Source organism: Petromyzon marinus, chromosome 14 (genome assembly GCF_048934315.1).
Source record: "Petromyzon marinus isolate PM22_M1 ecotype Great Lakes invasive population chromosome 14, UKy_Petmar_22M1.pri1.0, whole genome shotgun sequence".
NCBI lineage: Eukaryota > Metazoa > Chordata > Hyperoartia > Petromyzontiformes > Petromyzontidae > Petromyzon > Petromyzon marinus.
In genome coordinates, this window is record NC_133680.1 from 9,068,041 (window position 1) to 9,085,280 (window position 17,240).

Here is a 17,240-nt window from a genome sequence, read left to right on the forward strand (position 1 = left end):
GATCTATTTGTAGTAATCTGGTTAGATAGTGGTGTGGCAGAGTGCTTGGTTAAGAATTTAATTCATGATCATCTCATTTGTGAGTTTACTGCCCATCCATCACTTCAGTTTTGATCAAATAAATACCACATTGGTGCTATGCAGAGACCACCTGCAATGTGAACATGACTCATTATGAATTTGTCTCATGGCACTACACTAAGTGTCTCATGCTGATAATATAATCACGTTTCAGAATGTGCGCCCTTGTAAGTTGCACTGATTCCCAGCTATGAAACTGCTGAGTGGTCAAAGTATTGCCAGTTGCTGTTTTAAATTAATTGATTAATTGTGATGTAGATGCATACATTTAATAGTGTGTTTGTTTCATCAGCTGGATGTGGACCACCACCAAGAGTAAACAATGGACGACCCGATTCGACGAATACATTTTTTCCTGTGAATGATATGGTGCGGTACCAGTGCAATTCTGGTTACGCTGCAACAAAAAACTCTTCATTACGTCTGCAGTGCGTGGCCAATGGGACTTGGGGAGAGCTAAACTACTGGTGCGAGCGTAAGTATTGTTCATTTTACCTTGACATCGCGGGCTACTCCTTGCTGGTCTACTTTACCACACCAGGAGGATTTCAGTGCAACCATGGATGAATTAATAAGGCCCAGCATCGACGAGCATAAGCTACGTGGAGCTTAATCCCCAAAACAGAATGGTTAGACGTTTTGGATGAGCTACAGATTAATACTGATTATACAAAAGCAGCAGGAGTCATGGGAGTGGCATGGAACAGTGGCATGGATTGGTTGTATATGCTGATGAGCACGTATGAAAGCATAGCATGTTAGTGCTTATTTGTTGCATACTGAATAATTCCTTTTTGGAATGTTGATTAAAAGGATGCATTACCAAATTGGAAGTAAAGCCGGACTTAAAACTAGTAAATATTTTGTTCCAAAAACGGTATAATTTGTTTATTTTATAGCTTGTGAAGTTTGCATTACCCCATAATCATTTTGGTATAAATGGTATGCTTTGAACTTCACAACACAACCACATCGATGTATGGGGATTGCTATGAAGCATGTGTATTTTTCTTGCTTAATGCGAGTTCTTTTATAATTGCAGGTAAGACATGTTCTCCAAAACCTATTGACCAAGGCTCTTACACTGGCGGAATCTCTTTTGGAGATACGATTACGTATACGTGTGATACTGGGTAAGTATTATACTTTTTGCATCACATTTGCTTTGCCTTGGTTATCTTATTGACTATCCCATTTTTATGTTTTTTTAATTTAAAACAATTGTTCTAAAAAGTAGCCCGTTAAACTGGTACCTTAGATTCTGGGTTCGAATCCAGGCAGCCGGCTGTGATTAAACTGGCTACTCTACGTGTAGTGAGTTAGTTGTTAGTCACAGACTGATCACCAATAGCTTTACGGAAAACCATAACTAAATATGCTTCCATACTTAATTTGGGTAGAATTCGGCTCCCAGAATAAAAAAATATAAAATTTTACTGTAGTGACTAGTCTCACTCTCAGTAGCAGAGCGAATGGAAAAGTACACCATCGCCCCCAACTGTGTCGACCAGGGGACAATTGAAGGGATTTTACCTTTTCTAATATGCATTTCCATGAACCTTTTTCTAACATGGAGGGTTACATTTCTCTGTGAGAGATCTGAATGGATACTTCATTCCATTACATGATACATACTAATAGAGGAATTGTGATAAGTTTGGGAAAATGTCAAAAGAAAATAGTTCTGAGGCATAAAAATTTGTGAACAGGATGCATATCATTTGAGGCCTGGAGCATGGTTTCCTGTTTTGTTGTTCTGCAGGTATGCGCTCACAGGAAAAACATACCAACTAACATGCATGGCTGATGGGACTTGGAATCCAGTGGATCCACCAGATTGCCAGTGTATGTGACACCATTTACAGCTGTTTATTGTTCACCCGTGCATTTGTACTTAAGATGGCTGTTATTACAGTTTAATCCAAAGTGTAATTTTACTTGGTTGTAAAAAAAACACTTTAAGGAGAAGTCTTGTATAATGTCTGAGGCAAGTAGCAATTATTTTAAAGTGTTTTGGTGAATATAGCATCTTAAAAGATAAAAAACGAGCAGCATCTTCCTTTAAGCTGGGCATAGCATTCTGCCATCCTTATTTATCAACAGATGAATTGCACCCATTTTGTATGTATTCCCTTTACGTCTTACACCATATAAGCAAGAACTTAGAAATCAAGTAATGTAGGCCTCCAATTTGTATTCAAGTAATATCTTCCACCTGCCACAAGGATTGGAAATTAAGTCCATGCTGTAATTTACTTTCGGTCACGTTAACTTCGGCGTTAATGCTTTTTATGTAACCTTTGAGTTTAATAAATTAACCCATGACCTTTAAAAAAGCATGCTTATTTATTCTGCTCTGATACAAAAATCCTTGCGTTTTTCATTGAAAATTGAATAAGCAATTGTTTGTTTTTGTCTGCAATGTTCACATCAATGTATTGTTTTTGTTTACAGCTGTCTCGTGTCCTGAGATAGATCTTACTGAGAAATTGGTGTTTCAGCTATCACTCCAATATCAATACGGATCAAGGGTTACTTATAGTTGTGAGGCTGGCTTCTCGCTTATAGGAGACTCATTTCGGGACTGCTTGGAGAGTGGCAAATGGTCTGGATCCAACCCCATCTGTAAAGGTATGGGACCACACGGCCGCCTTGCCTCATTTACTGGCTAGAAAGCATCTACAGTTACATGGATTAGAATATAGTTTCAGTTTAGTTTCAGTTTATTTATTTTGGTATAGCCCTGTGAGCCATTCGGCTCTTGTATCAGGTGCAACCACAACAAACAAAAACACGAACAAGAAAAACATCTTAAAGTGACTATGTGACTGCGCAAACAGAAAATCCATGAAAAAACACAGCAAAGTATTCCTGAAAAAGCACCGTACACCAACGCTATACAGTGAGGGGAAAAAAGTATTTGATCCCCTGCTGATTTTGTACGTTTGCCCACTGACAAAGAAATCAGTCTTTAATTTTAATGGTAGGTTTATTTGAACAGAGACAGAATAACACAAAAAAACAGAAAAACGCATGTCATAAATGTTATAAATTGATTTGCATTTTAATGAGAGAAATAAGTATTTCAACCCCTCTCAATCAGAGAGATTTTTGGCTCCCAGGTGTCTTTTATACAGGTAACGAGCTGAGATTAGGAGCACACTCTTAAAGGGAGTGCTCCTAATCTCAGCTTGTTACCTGTATAAAAGGCACCTGTCCACAGAAGCAATCAATCAGATTCCAAACTCTCCACCATGGCCAAGACCAAAGAGCTGTCCAAGGATGTCGGGGACAAGATTGTAGACCTACACAAGGCTGGAATGGGCTACAAGACCATTGCCAAGCAGCTTGGTGAGAAGGTGACAACAGTTGGTGCGATTATTCGCAAATGGAAGAAACTCGAAAGAACTGTCAACCTCCCTCGGCCTGGGGCTCCATGCAAGATCTCACCTCGTGGAGTTGCAATGATCATGAGAACGGTGAGGAATCAGCCCAGAACTACACAGGAAGATCTTGTCAATGATCTCAAGGCAGCTGGGACCATAGTCACCAAGAAAACAATTGGTAACACACTTCGCCTTGAAGGACTGAAATCCTGCAGCGCCCGCAAGGTCCCCCTGCTCAAGAAAGCACATATCCATGCCCGTTTGAAGTTTGCCAATGAACAACTGAATGATTCAGAGGACAACTGGGTGAAAGTGTTGTGGTCACATGAGACCAAAATGGAGCTCTTTGGCATCAACTCAACTCGCCGTGTTTGGAGGAGGAGGAATGCTGCCTATGACCCCAAGAACACCATCCCCACTGTCAAACATGGAGGTGGAAACATGCTTTGGGGGTGTTTTTCTGTTAAGGGGACAGGACAGCTTCACCGCATCAAAGGGACGATGGACGGGGCCATGTACCGTCAGATCTTGGGTGAGAACCTCCTTCCCTCGGCCAGGGCATTGAAAATGGGTCGTGGATGGGTATTCCAGCATGTCAATGACCCAAAACACACGGCCAAGGCAACAGGAGTGGCTCAAGAAGAAGCACATTAAGGTCCTGGAGTGGCCTAGCCAGTCTCCAGACCTAATCCCATAGAAAATGTGGATGGAGCTGAAGGTTCGAGTTGCCAAACGTCAGCCTCGAAACCTTAATGACTTGGAGAAGATCTGCAAAGAGGAGTGGGACAAAATCCCTCCTGAGATGTGTGCAAACCTGGTGGCCAACTACAAGAAACGTCTGACCTCTGTGATTGCCAACAAGGGTTTTGCCGACCAGTACTAAGTCATGTTTTGCAGAGGGGTCAAATACTTATGTCCCTCATTAAAATGCAAATCAATTTATAACATTTTTGACATGCGTTTTTCTGGATTTTGTTGTTGTTATTCTGTCTCTCACTGTTCAAATAAACCTACCATTAAAATTATAGACTGATCATTTCTTTGTCAGTGGGCAAACGTACAAAATCAGCAGGGGATCAAATACTTTTTTCCCTCACTGTATAGGCTGGTAAATAACCAGCAAGAGTTTAGTTTTTAATGCATTTGAAATGTAACAATGTTTTCGTTAGCCTGCGTCACGTTGAAGTCGATCTGAATTCCAGTTTTCTTGCGTCAACATACAAAATCATGGTGGTGGAAAGCTGCATATGAGACTCCTTTTCCTGTACTCTGCTTTAGCAAAGTTTCTCTTCCCGACCAATGGAAGTCCCTCTGGCTTTGGAGACTCGTGCCTCACTGAGCTTTTCCTTGCACCCATCGGGTTAGTTCGATAAATAGCTTCTGTGGTGCCTTTTCTACATGTATTCATGGGAGTGGTGGCAGAGTATATGGTACACAGCACATCAATCCTTACCACCGAAGTTTGAGTCTATCCATGAAGTGCTACTATATTAAACTATCTTGTCTCCCCTAGGTCAACATGGCTAAAAATGAGTGATGTAGTAAATACTAAGCATCTATGGTCGTGACCACGTCACTCTCCTCGAGTGCCATACTGCCAATAATAGGTGCATACTAAGAGCCATTGTCCCAGATGTCTGGCGAAAAGGATAGTGTATTTCGTGTGCTCATGTATTTGTATTATTTGTGTGTGTGTGCGCATGCTTTCTTTAAGATGTTAAGTGCAAGACACCTCAATGGGACATCAGCCACGGCCAAGCGATGGGTGAACGTAAAGGAGTTTACAAGTACAACGATATTGTGAGATACGAATGTTCAGCAAGATATCGGGCTGAACCAAGTGAAATCCACTGCACCGAGAGCAACGAGTGGTCTGCCACGGTCAACTGTGTCTGTAAGTACTTGTGCTCCTTTTGAGTAGAACAGTTACTTTTATTCCTTTGTCTCCACAATACAACAGTTGTCATGTTACGTGTGTTATTGTACAGGTGTGTTGTGATTGGTTGATGACTTTTCTGAAATAGAGCTTTGTTAATAAACAATTTTAGAGTGCGCATATATTTCCTGAACAGGACGCATTGTTGGATTGTGAGTTGCCAGGACAGGGCTCAAAGTCCCTCCACATGCCAACCTGAACAGTTTGGCATGTGAGGTTTGCATTCTGCGCATGTGTGCAGTGGGAGAGTCCCAGATAGTTGGTGCATGTACAGGGAAGTGCTGCTCAGCCAGGACAGTCCTGGTTATGGGTACAATAGACAGATAATTATTATTAGTCATGTTGTTTTACTAAAGTCAATCAAGTGAGAAGTGTGGAGAGGTATGGCAGGAAACCTTGAAAGAGCTCAGTGTCACAAAAGCAATTTTATACTGTATCCTTGATGTCAAAATGCAAAATTTGAATGAAGCCATATGGCCACACCTAATGCCAAGGAGAGCACGTGACCAGTTGTTTTAGAGCTGCTATAGTTTGTTTGTTGAGGTGTACTTCTGATGTCTCGAGGTAAGGATGGCGTTGCAGTAATTTAAGCGAGTGTGTACAATCCTAAAATCAGAGTTTTGCTGTGGCAAAAATTGGGCAAATGTGCCATAGGCCCCTAAAGTGGTGGTGGCAATGTCTTTATTTAGTTGATGACGTGGTTGTCGAGTGATAATTGAGAGTTAAAGGTGATGCTGTTGCTAGAAAAATAACTATAGATTTATTAGAGTTTAATAGGAGGTGGCTTGACCAAAACCAGTGTTGTAAGGTTGAGCTACAATTTGCAAGGTTGAGTGGGCCTCAGAATATTAGAGTTGGAGTATCATTGAGTGTCATTGGCATAGGTATCGTGGTTTGTGTCATGACTATCAATGAGGCGACCAACTGGGGAGATGAAAATTGAAAAAATAAAGGATCCAGGACCGATCCCAGAGGAGGGGACATCTGCAGTGGATATGATGATGGGTTGAGGACTTGCGAACCTTGGTATAGGACCTTCTGTCAGAGATACTATGTGACCCACTGTATAGTCGTGCCCCGAAATCAGATTCTAAGCATTCCAATTAAATATTGTAGGCCAACTATCGACTCTGGTTCCATCATTGCTCTAAAGGCTATGATGTCAGTGATCTGGACAAAAGCAGTCTCGGTAGAGTGGGCTGGGTGGTAGACAGAAGGGGACAGAAATTGGGGGATGAAGTAATGTAATTCTGAAAAGGGTGAGGCACTGCAGGAGTTTGGAGATGGTTGATCATTTGGTAATAGAGCATTAGTTTGCAGTGTCCTCGGTCAGAGCTCGGTTACTTTAGGAGAGGTGGCAATTTGGCCAGTGTAAGTAATAGACTGACTAGTCGGCGGCGTTAGCAACATGAAATTACATATATTCTATAGTTTATCATAATATCATGCTGGTCAGTGTAGGTTGGTGAAGATGCCCAATATGGGAACACAACACCACTCATGCAAGGTGTAATCATATTCTAGTGCATTCCATTGTTAATGACTGGCATAGCTACAAATATTACTCTGCTTACAGTGCATTATAAGCACAATTACAACATGTATTTGAAATAAATGTTATTGTTCAGTGAGCTGAATATATTTTTAAAATTAGATTGGAGAAACAACAACAAAGATAAATACTGAAAGTACTCACCATCTCAGGTTTGCTGAGATTGTGATTACTTTGACCACGCAATCTTTGGAGAGACACAACTGGAAAACAAAACAGTTTGCCATGTCTAGGGCATAGCAAACATGGCTCAAAATAATGAAATAGAGACGAGCAAAAACAGAATGGAGTGCTTTTTGAAACAAACTAAGATTATAATGAAAAGCGGCATACCAGTTTGCCTTAAGAAGAACATGTTCAATCCGTACATATTTTCTGCCTTGACAAATTCACCATAACGGACTGACAAAGAACGTGGACCAATAGCTGAACATATACAGGATCATGGATAGATGTATGTTAGGAACTACTGAGAGACAGGAAGAGGAAGACATGGATCAGAGATCAAACGTTTAAATCACAATGTTAACTGTTAAAGTTGGCTTGAGCTTGTTCTTCTTTGGTACTCTGTCTTAATGGCAGGTCCTTTGTTGCATCTTCTCCATTCTCTGTTCTGTCTTTATTTCTACAAATGACCCTTCAGGTCCAAAATCACAATCCTTGGCCTCCCTCTGGTTCTTTCCCCTTCCCATTATTCATTCTTAATGTCGGTTTTCATTAAACTCTCCTACCAGTGTCCAGTCGAGATCTTGTTCCTCATGGCTTGTGTTATCACTCTTTTATTGGTGCCAGTCAGAATTTATTTTCCGGTCATCTTCTTTATCAAGCTTTCTTTCTGCATCTTTTTCCATATCCACATCGCAAACGCTTCCAACCGCGTTACTTCATCGTTTCTCATCCACATTTCTGGTCCATAGAAAAAGCTACACTCCACTATTATCTTGTCCAGGACACTTCTATAAAAGGCGTGATTGCCATTTGAGACTGGTGACAATAGTAACTGAAGGATGGAACATGACTGAGAGGCTCATGATTCTAGAGATGGAGTGACGAGATCGGCTCATGCACAGAAGGAAGATCGATTATGAAATGGCAGGACCATGAGGCTAAGCAACGGCAAAGCCTTCATTCAGCAGTGGCAATATGATGAAACAGAGATCGCTGCATTCAGTGTTGTGTGTTATTAGCTGGCAGCAACACTGGGGTGAGTTAAATGTGATTGCCATAAGTAGTGCATTTAAAATTTACATCACTGTGTGTGATGGTTTCAATCTGCATGGGAAAAAAATACCTTCCCCTCCGTGTATTAGAGCGCTGGCTTTAATGGGTCAATCGTAGGAAAACTTTTTTTTTCGTACAGAGCTGAAGTTGACATTGAGCACTTAAAATCTCAACAGGAGTAAGAGCCCAGCAGTGTAGGAAAGGCCAGAAATAAAGTATGAACCGTTTTCTCTGCTGCAGTGACTGTCTGCCGCAGCCCTCCTCTGATTGGCAATGGTGACGTGGTGCAACCGAAGTCGGAGTATGCCATGGGTGACTCGGCGTCCTACAAATGTCGCAAAGGCTATCGGTTAGAGGGCAATGAAACGGCTGTTTGTAGGGAAAACGATCAGTGGACACAGCCTCCAACGTGTGCATGTAAGTAAATGAACTCTTATTAGGGATGAGTTTCGGGTTAAGAAATTTAGAATAAAAATGTTTAAAGGACATTTTCATGTAATTTATTTTTGAACCGGTGCATTATACATAACAACCGTGCCATATGAGAAACCTGCGCTAACCTGATACCACGTGATACCACGTGATACCACGTGATACCACGTGATACCACGTGATACCACGTGATACCACGTGATACCACGTGATACCACGTGATACCACGTGATACCACGTGATACCACGTGATACCACGTGATACCACGTGATACCACGTGATACCACGTGATACCACGTGATACCACGTGATACCACGTGATACCACGTGATACCACGTGATACCACGTGATACCACGTGATACCACGTGATACCACGTGATACCACGTGATACCACGTGATACCACGTGATACCACGTGGCATCTGATCCAAAATATTGTAACTGGGCCAGATTCAATTAAATCGGAAATCCATCACTATCACCGATGAACTGCATGTCTATTCATCAGGTAATTCATCTAATTGCAAAGAATTGAAAGTTTTTGCGCAAGTTTTGTTCCTCCATTAAACTTGCAGTGATCTTGAATTTGGAGCTTTTGTGACTGCAGGAATTATTCTTTGTTTTTTTTCGGTAAAGTCACGTATAAATAATAAAATAACATAATAGTCTACGACGTTTCGATTGCAACACAAGCAATCATCATCAGGTACAGAAGAGCTAAATTTACGAGAGAGAGGAGACACATAACCGCAGATATATATACAGACACAGATACAACAGGGGATACAGAGAGAGAGAAACGTGGGAGCACACTAAATCAAACAGGTTTTAGCAAGATTTGGAAACCATATAACGCAACACAGACGGTCGGTCAAAACACAATTAACGCAAGGTCAGGTTGATTACGTTATTTCAAAGATTGCTAAATTGTAAGATAAGGGTGAAATTTAAAATCTAAAAAATATACAGACCGCATACACATATATAGACATCCAAGCAGAACGAGTTAGCACGCAGACACGTGGAGAGAGACAGGCAGACAGTGAAGCATCATCTCTGTGTCAAGGTTTTAAATAGAGAGGGCGGGGCTGAGATGTTTGTAAAGGGGCAACAAACATCACACTTAACTTACAATTTAGCAATCTTTGAAATAACTTAATCAACCTGACCTTGCGTTAATTGTGTTTTGACCGACCGTCTGTGTTGCGTTATATGGTTTACAAATCTTGCTAAAACCTGTTTGATTTAGTGTGCTCCCACGTTTCTCTCTCTCTGTATCCCCTGTTGTATCTGTGTCTGTATATATATCTGCGGTTATGTGTCTCCTCTCTCTCGTAAATTTAGCTCTTCTGTACCTGATGATGATTGCTTGTGTTGCAATCGAAACGTCGTACACTATGTTATTTTATTATTTCTACGTGACTTTACCGAAAAAAACAAATAATAATTGCAGTGATCTTGCTAAACTGACAGTGTGTGAGCTGAAAATGATAGCTCCTTATTTTAACAAACCCAGAGTGGATTCTGGGATAATGAGTTGAATCGCATCAAAGTCCAATGTGAACCGATATACACGTAAACCATTAATATTCGCGAGTTTCATCATTGCTTTTGCACATTAGCCACAAATTATCTGCAAATTTGCCAAGTTCAGAAATTACACCACATTATGCAGTTGCACAGCAGCAAGCATCGCCCCCTACTGGCAGGGCTCTACTTCCAATTTGTATCGGGCAAGTGATGAGTCAGCTTGTGTCCTACGGGGCAGCTGGCACTGGATGGGGGGTGGTGGAATGTTAGGGGGGGGGCTCATTTCAAATGGTATTGAGATGCAATGTAGGACACTAAACAAATCATCATGACAAGAAGTTTCCGTATTGTTGTGACACATGGCAGCGGTGTGAATGGTCGGAGCGCGGAAGTCGCCCACGGGACACCACTCTCAGTCTGTCCTTGTCTGCTGCACAGTTTACACGCGACTGCTTTCCTTAGATTTGTTTTTAAATTGTGTTTGTTACCAGTAACGAAAAGGAGAGTTTAAATAAAACCGTATAATAGTAATTTATCCATTGATATTTGCACTTAAAAAAAATTCTGTTCATACTTATTAAAGTTAAGTTAAATCTAGATTTGATATAGATTTGAAACGTTTGTGACTGCAGGAATCCATACTCTCTGGTTCTTTCGGTAAAGTCACATTGGTATAAAATTCAATAAAAATAAATCACGACGTTTCGGGCGCAACACAAGCGTCCGTCATCGGCGCTAGGGGGAGAGAGAACGCGAAGCCGGGGAGGAGGGGGGGGGGGGAAGTTGGTGGGGCTGGAAGTGGGAGGCTGGGGAAGCTGGGGCTGCGGATATGATGGCAACAACCATAAACACCATAAGTTAAATAATAATCCTAGAGTGTTTTCATTAATATATACACATCGTTTATATATTTACATTTGAACTATATCTGTTTATGCCCCTAACCCTATTTTCCTCAAAAGCTTTCAGTATTAATATTCGTGAATTTAATATTCATGCCATTCTCCGGAAACGTCTCCCACGAAATATTAAGGGTTTACTGTACCAAGATCACACAGCGCTCGTACGAGTTTATATATTGAAACATTGGCTTCTGTTTGAGAAGAAATCTTGATGCTCACCAAAACATGACCATACATGTCACCTAAGATCGCAACAACATAGCTTAGACCTGTGATATTCCTCAAGGAGGATATTATTATTTGTAATGCTCCAAACCCTTTTGCATTATTACTACACTGAGGGGAAAAAAGTATTTGATCCCCTGCTGATTTTGTACGTTTGCCCACTGACAAAGAAATGATCAGTCTATAATTTAATGGTAGGTTTATTTGAACAGTGAGAGACAGGATAACAACAACAAAAATCCAGAAAAACGCATGTCAAAAATGTTATAAATTGATTTGCATTTTAATGAGGGAAATAAGTATTTGACCCCCTCTCAATCAGATTTCTGGCTCCCAGGTGTCTTTTATACAGGTAACGAGCTGAGATTAGGAGCACACTCTTAAAGGGAGTGCTCCTAATCTCAGCTTGTTACTTGTATAAAAGGCACCTGTCCACAGAAGCAATCAATCAATCAGATTCCAAACTCTCCACCATGGCCAAGACCAAAGAGCTCTCCAAGGATGTCGGGGACAAGATTATAGACCTACACAAGGCTGGAATTGTCTACAAGACCATTGCCAAGCAGCTTGGTGAGAAGGTGACAACAGTTGGTGCGATTATTCGCAAATGGAAGAAACTCAAAAGAACTGTTAATCTCCCTCGGCCTGGGGCTCCATGCAAGATCTCACCTCGTGGAGTTGCAATGAGCATGAACATCTGAATGATTCAGAGGACAACTGGGTGAAAGTGTTGTGGTCAGATGAGACCAAAATGGAGCTCTTTGGCATCAACTCAACTCGCCGTGTTTGGAGGAGGAGGAATGCTGCCTATGACCCCAAGAATACCATCCCCACCATCAAACATGGAGGTGGAAACATTATGCTTTGGGGGTGTTTTTCTGCTAACGGGACAGGACAACTTCACCGCATCAAAGGGACGATGGACGGGGCCATGTACCGTCAAATCTTGGGTGAGAACCTCCTTCCCTCAGTCAGGGTATTGAAAATGGGTCGTGGATGGGTATTCCAGCATGACAATGACCCAAAACACACGGCCAAAGTAACAAAGGAGTGGCTCAAGAAGAAGCACATTAAGGTCCTGGAGTGGCCTAGCCAGTCTCCAGACCTTAATCCCATAGAAAATCTGTGGAGGGAGGTGAAGGTTCGAGTTGCCAAACGTCGGCCTCGAAACCTTAATGATTTGGAGAAGATCTGCAAAGAGGAGTGGGACAAAATCCCTCCTGAGATGTGTGGAAACCTGGTGGCCAACTACAAGAAACGTCTGACCTCTGTGATTGCCAACAAGGGTGTTGCCACCAAGTACTAAGTCATGTTTTGCAGAGGGGTCAAATACTTATTTCCCTCATTAAAATGCAAATCAATTTATAACATTTTTGACATGCGTTTTTCTGGATTTTGTTGTTGTTATTCTGTCTCTCACTGTTCAAATAGACCTACCATTAAAATTATAGACTGATCATTTCTTCGTCAGTGGGCAAACGTACAAAATCAGCAGGGGATCAAATACTTTTTTCCCTCACTGTATTTATATTTTCATGTGCCATGCAGCGGTCACATGTGGCCCTCCAGCCACAGTCATCAATGGCAAAATAAAGGAACAAGCAAAGACTCCGTATGCATATGGAGACAGAGTGTCATACATCTGCGATGACACTTACCATCTGGTGGGAAATGGTGAAATTACTTGCCAAAACAATGGGCAGTGGTCACCTTCACCTAGCTGTGCGTGTAAGTATTCGTGGTGTCCAGGAACATATGTATGGTTGGCTGTAGCACATTTTACCTGATCCATAAAACCTACGTGCTCCATTGCTCTCTCAATCACATTGCGCTGCAGTAGCTTTGATCAAAGCAAGCGTGGGCTCTACCTTGCGGTGTGTCCCGTCCTCCGCTTTGCTCAAATGCTAAAGAATCCAGTTGTGTTATTGCGTGAGAAAGTTGCATTTCGTGATGAGCATTGTTAATTGCTTATCCCGAATTGCTGAAGTAATTTTTACATCGAGTTGAGCTGCACAGGCTGCAACAATGCGTTCCTTCTCAAGTTTCGTGAAGCACTCTTAACAAAATACAAGAATCGAGTTGCTCTGTGTACATATCAATAGGTGTATAGAATCTTTGAGGTTTTTTAAAAGCGTTTTTTCAACGTGAACCCACTGCATGTGCACAGTATTAACAGGTGCTTGGTGAATTGAGTCGGACATAATGATAAAATGTGGAGTGGACACCTACGGGCTCTGCCCATGGATCGTGATGATGACGATGAATGAATGACGCTGATGTATGAAACACAATTTTCGCCGTTTACATGTTTTGGGGGAGATTCTGTGTGTTCATGTGGATTTTTTCTATTTGGAATGTGTTGTAAAAAATATCCAGCAGTAATTCTCAAATGTTTTCGTTTTACACAGTAAGAACAACATCTCTTCCGCGCACGGAAGATCCGCTTCAGTGTAAGAAACTTCACATTTTCTAGGTTTCACGGATTCTGGATTCATATTAGTGTTGCCTTGATATAGTTTTGCACGATATGATGTCAGATGTCATGACATGACAATTATCGCGATATCTGTTTCCCATAATTTTGTAATTGTGTTTCACACTATTGTATTGTTTTTTAATCTTTCTGTACTTCCAGTATGAATAAAAATTACTTAAGTTCTTCAACTGCAGATCTCTCAACTTGAGGCTTTCAGAAGTCATAATCATTGCGACTTTAATATCTGCAGTATACAGTTCATAAGAATTTTGAACTAGGACCCATATATTTAAAGAGGGTCTTTGCCTAAACAATGTGGGTTCACCAGCATATATTCAAGCAAGCCTGCCTCTGCTGATGAGACTGACAAAGCGCACCCAGAGTTATTATATTGAATCGATGCATTATTCACTCGCCGAAGGCTGTCAGCCCGATGGGTTGTGTAAGTTTTATCTTATACTTTAAAGAAACAGATATATGAAGGAGATTTATTATATAGATTTATGTGTATTGCCTGCTTATCTATAATGCAGACACTGTCAGTTACAAGTAAACTAATTAAACCATTACATTAAATGTGAATTATTACTTATAATCACCATTCTCTCACTCATGGTTATTTCATACATTTTGTTGGGAAATATAATACGTAATACATATCAATTTAGCAACAATAATCATATACAGTAACAATATTTAGCAAAACGTATGGTACATTTATCGTAAAGCATATATTGTATATTACCTCGTATTTCCTTATCCGCAGCAGCCCTAATGTACACCACCAGTAAATAATTTTTCTGTGCTTATTTTAGCAATGGGACATCCACGAAAGCCACATCTAATCTGAAATTGAGCCTCGCTTCCAAATTCCATTGCTGAAGTCTACATATTTTATTGCATCGGTATACTATATTACAGTCCACTTAATAAAAAGTTTTGAAATAGTGCCTTCTATTTTAGAATAACTCTCTGTGCTTATACTAAGATTTGCAGTACCACAATGGGGCTTTACTTGTGACAGCAGGTTAAAATAACACATTTCAAGGATGGATTATCTGAAGTAAACCAGTTCAGGTTAGGCTTCGCACAAACACTTCCAGATCATTGCATTATCACTTTATATTTACACGTTTTTATGTTTTCAGGTTCGTGTGACAAACCCCCTGCGATTGAACACGGAGAAGGAAATGACAAATACAAGTCTGTATATGCTTGTGGATATACATTATCGTACAAGTGCAAGACATGTTACTTCCCAGTTCACTCTGAAATTACTTGCCAACAGAACGGGCAGTGGTCACATTCGCCTGGCTGTGTGTGTAAGTATATGCGGTGGCCCGGAACATGATGTATGGGTGGCTTGGTATATCACATTTCAGCCTTGTCCAAAAGCTTGCCCGGATGCATCTCTCCACTCTCTTGCTGATATTGTGCTCCAGCAGCTGTGATAAAAGCGAGCGTGGGCTATTCCTTGCGGGTGCCATGATATCTGTTTTTAACTCTCACCTTGTTAACAACCATGACAACTGCCTAAGTCTCAGATTATGGCAAGCATTTTAGGCCTTCAGCAGTAGATTGGTCATGGCTTATTTTGATATACTGCATAAAGTATTATGTTGTATTTGAATTGCATGCATACAAATATTGCAGTGCTTTTGAAATGTATATTTGATGTAAGCTAAATGTTCAACTCACCAGTGTCCCAACATTACGCTTGTATTTGGTGGGAGGTGCTGTCAAGAGGTGTGCTCATATGTAGATTTGAAGTTTTTGCGATTGCAGGGATCCATACTTTTGGTTCATTCGGTAAGGTCACGTAGGTATAAAATAAATTAAATCACGAGGTTTCGATTGCAACGCAAGCAATCATCAGGTGGGAAAACCGCAGCAATTTTTTTTTTGCTGAAGTGGGTGAGAGAGGTAAGAAAGGGGGAGGATATATAAACATAGACATAACTTCAACTGAGAAGATGGATACAAATTGAGCAATCATTGGAAGGATGTTATTAGCCAGGTAAAATCCCAACTGCTTTTGTTGTGGTTGTCTATCATATCTGCCGGGTACTACTACACCACGCAGCGCTCGCCCTACCCCACACCCCCACACCCTCCCTCTCCCCCCTTGATCCTCCCCCTTACCTATATAACCTCTTACCACGGCAACTCTCTCTCCCACTTCAGCAAAAACATTTCTTGCTGTGGTTTTCCCACCCGATGATGATTGCTTGTGTTGCAATCGAAACGTTGTGATTTAATTTATTTTATTTTATACCTACGTGACTTTACTGAAAGAACCAAAGAGTATGTGCTCTGCCACCAACAGACACTGGCTACTGGCAGCACAAATGGGGCTTCTAATTCGGCCTACAGATTTGGATAATTCTATGAAAGTTGCAAATATGGATTCAGATTCATCCCATTATATTATTCGCACGGTGGCGAGATGTTATCTTCCTCGCTTGGTTTGCAGGAGGTCATCTGTTTGATCCCGACCCTGACGCTTTTATATTTGGAGTTTGCATGTCCATGACGCATGTATATTTGGAGTTTGCATGTTCTCTCTGTGATTTTGTGGATTTTTCTCCGGGTCCTCCGGTTTTTCCCTCCACATTTAGAAACTTGCCTTTAGAATGTTTGGCCGCTATAAATTTTCACATGATGAGGAACTTAGCTGAGCCACGATTTGTGGCCAGGTTGGTTTTGAAAAATATTTCTCTATCTCATTGGACTTTAACCTGTTAAAAAAACTTGCTAAAACTATTTCATGACCCTCTGACGTATATATCCACATGGTGCGCACACCTCAAATCCACCACAACCTTTTGGAATTAATCTTTGAGACTCCCAACCTGCATTTCTTCATGGTTGTCAGTAGTTGACTGATACAGCAAGTAGGGTTTTTGACCTCTGGATAATTGCACACTCTCAAACCCTGCTTGAAAGGCTTGTTACTCAACAAGGCTTTCCAGAGTAAATAGTATTCTTGTTATGTGGGTGTGTTGCCTTACACGTGGCAGCATAACACCACCCTATGGGAGAAACCCAGGTTTATTCCCTATCAATAATATTCAGGTTGATCTGGGTGATGGAACTGATATCCACCGTCCATATGACTTCCACCTGTACCCTCAAAATTAGCTTGGGAAAAGTCTCACTATGCATCGGCGAAAGAAGTGAACATTGCCACATTCACTGTGTTGAGTAAGCTTCCAAAGGAAGTCTTATGGCTGGATGGATGAGTAGGCTGACTGCTGCCCAAAGTGCATTGACATTCATGTAGGTATGTTAGGATATGGTTATATGATATAGAATGTGTCTGGAGAAATATCGCTGTTTTTGTATGAGAGGACAACAACGTTGGGATAACCCAAGAGTATGAATGGGAAATGGTCTTTTATTTACTACAAATAGGCCCTGACTGGAGTTTCCTCTGTATACCTTTGCCATCAAGTAACAGAACCCTGTATTTTCCCTGAGCATTTTTTTTTCAATC

General features: G+C 41.1%; 1 protein-coding gene across 9 annotated transcripts in view; it reads left to right on the plus strand.

Moving 5' to 3' along the window:
- The window catches only part of LOC116942338 (complement factor H-like), a 39,201-nt gene that overhangs the window by 12,238 nt on the left and 9,723 nt on the right, over positions 1–17,240 (plus strand). For 6 of the 9 annotated variants that reach the window (XM_032954109.2, XM_076067072.1, XM_076067073.1 and 3 more), the window contains exons 3-11: positions 374–556; positions 1,124–1,214; positions 1,844–1,926; positions 2,536–2,712; positions 5,182–5,361; positions 8,417–8,593; positions 12,817–12,996; positions 13,677–13,718; positions 14,893–15,066. In XM_032954109.2, the coding sequence (XP_032810000.2) occupies positions 374–556; positions 1,124–1,214; positions 1,844–1,926; positions 2,536–2,712; positions 5,182–5,361; positions 8,417–8,593; positions 12,817–12,996; positions 13,677–13,718; positions 14,893–15,066 (1,287 nt within the window). The remainder of the gene's footprint in view (positions 1–373; positions 557–1,123; positions 1,215–1,843; positions 1,927–2,535; positions 2,713–5,181; positions 5,362–8,416; positions 8,594–12,816; positions 12,997–13,676; positions 13,719–14,892; positions 15,067–17,240) is intronic. The other 3 variants (XM_076067075.1, XM_076067076.1, XM_076067077.1) reach the window with 3 other exon arrangements.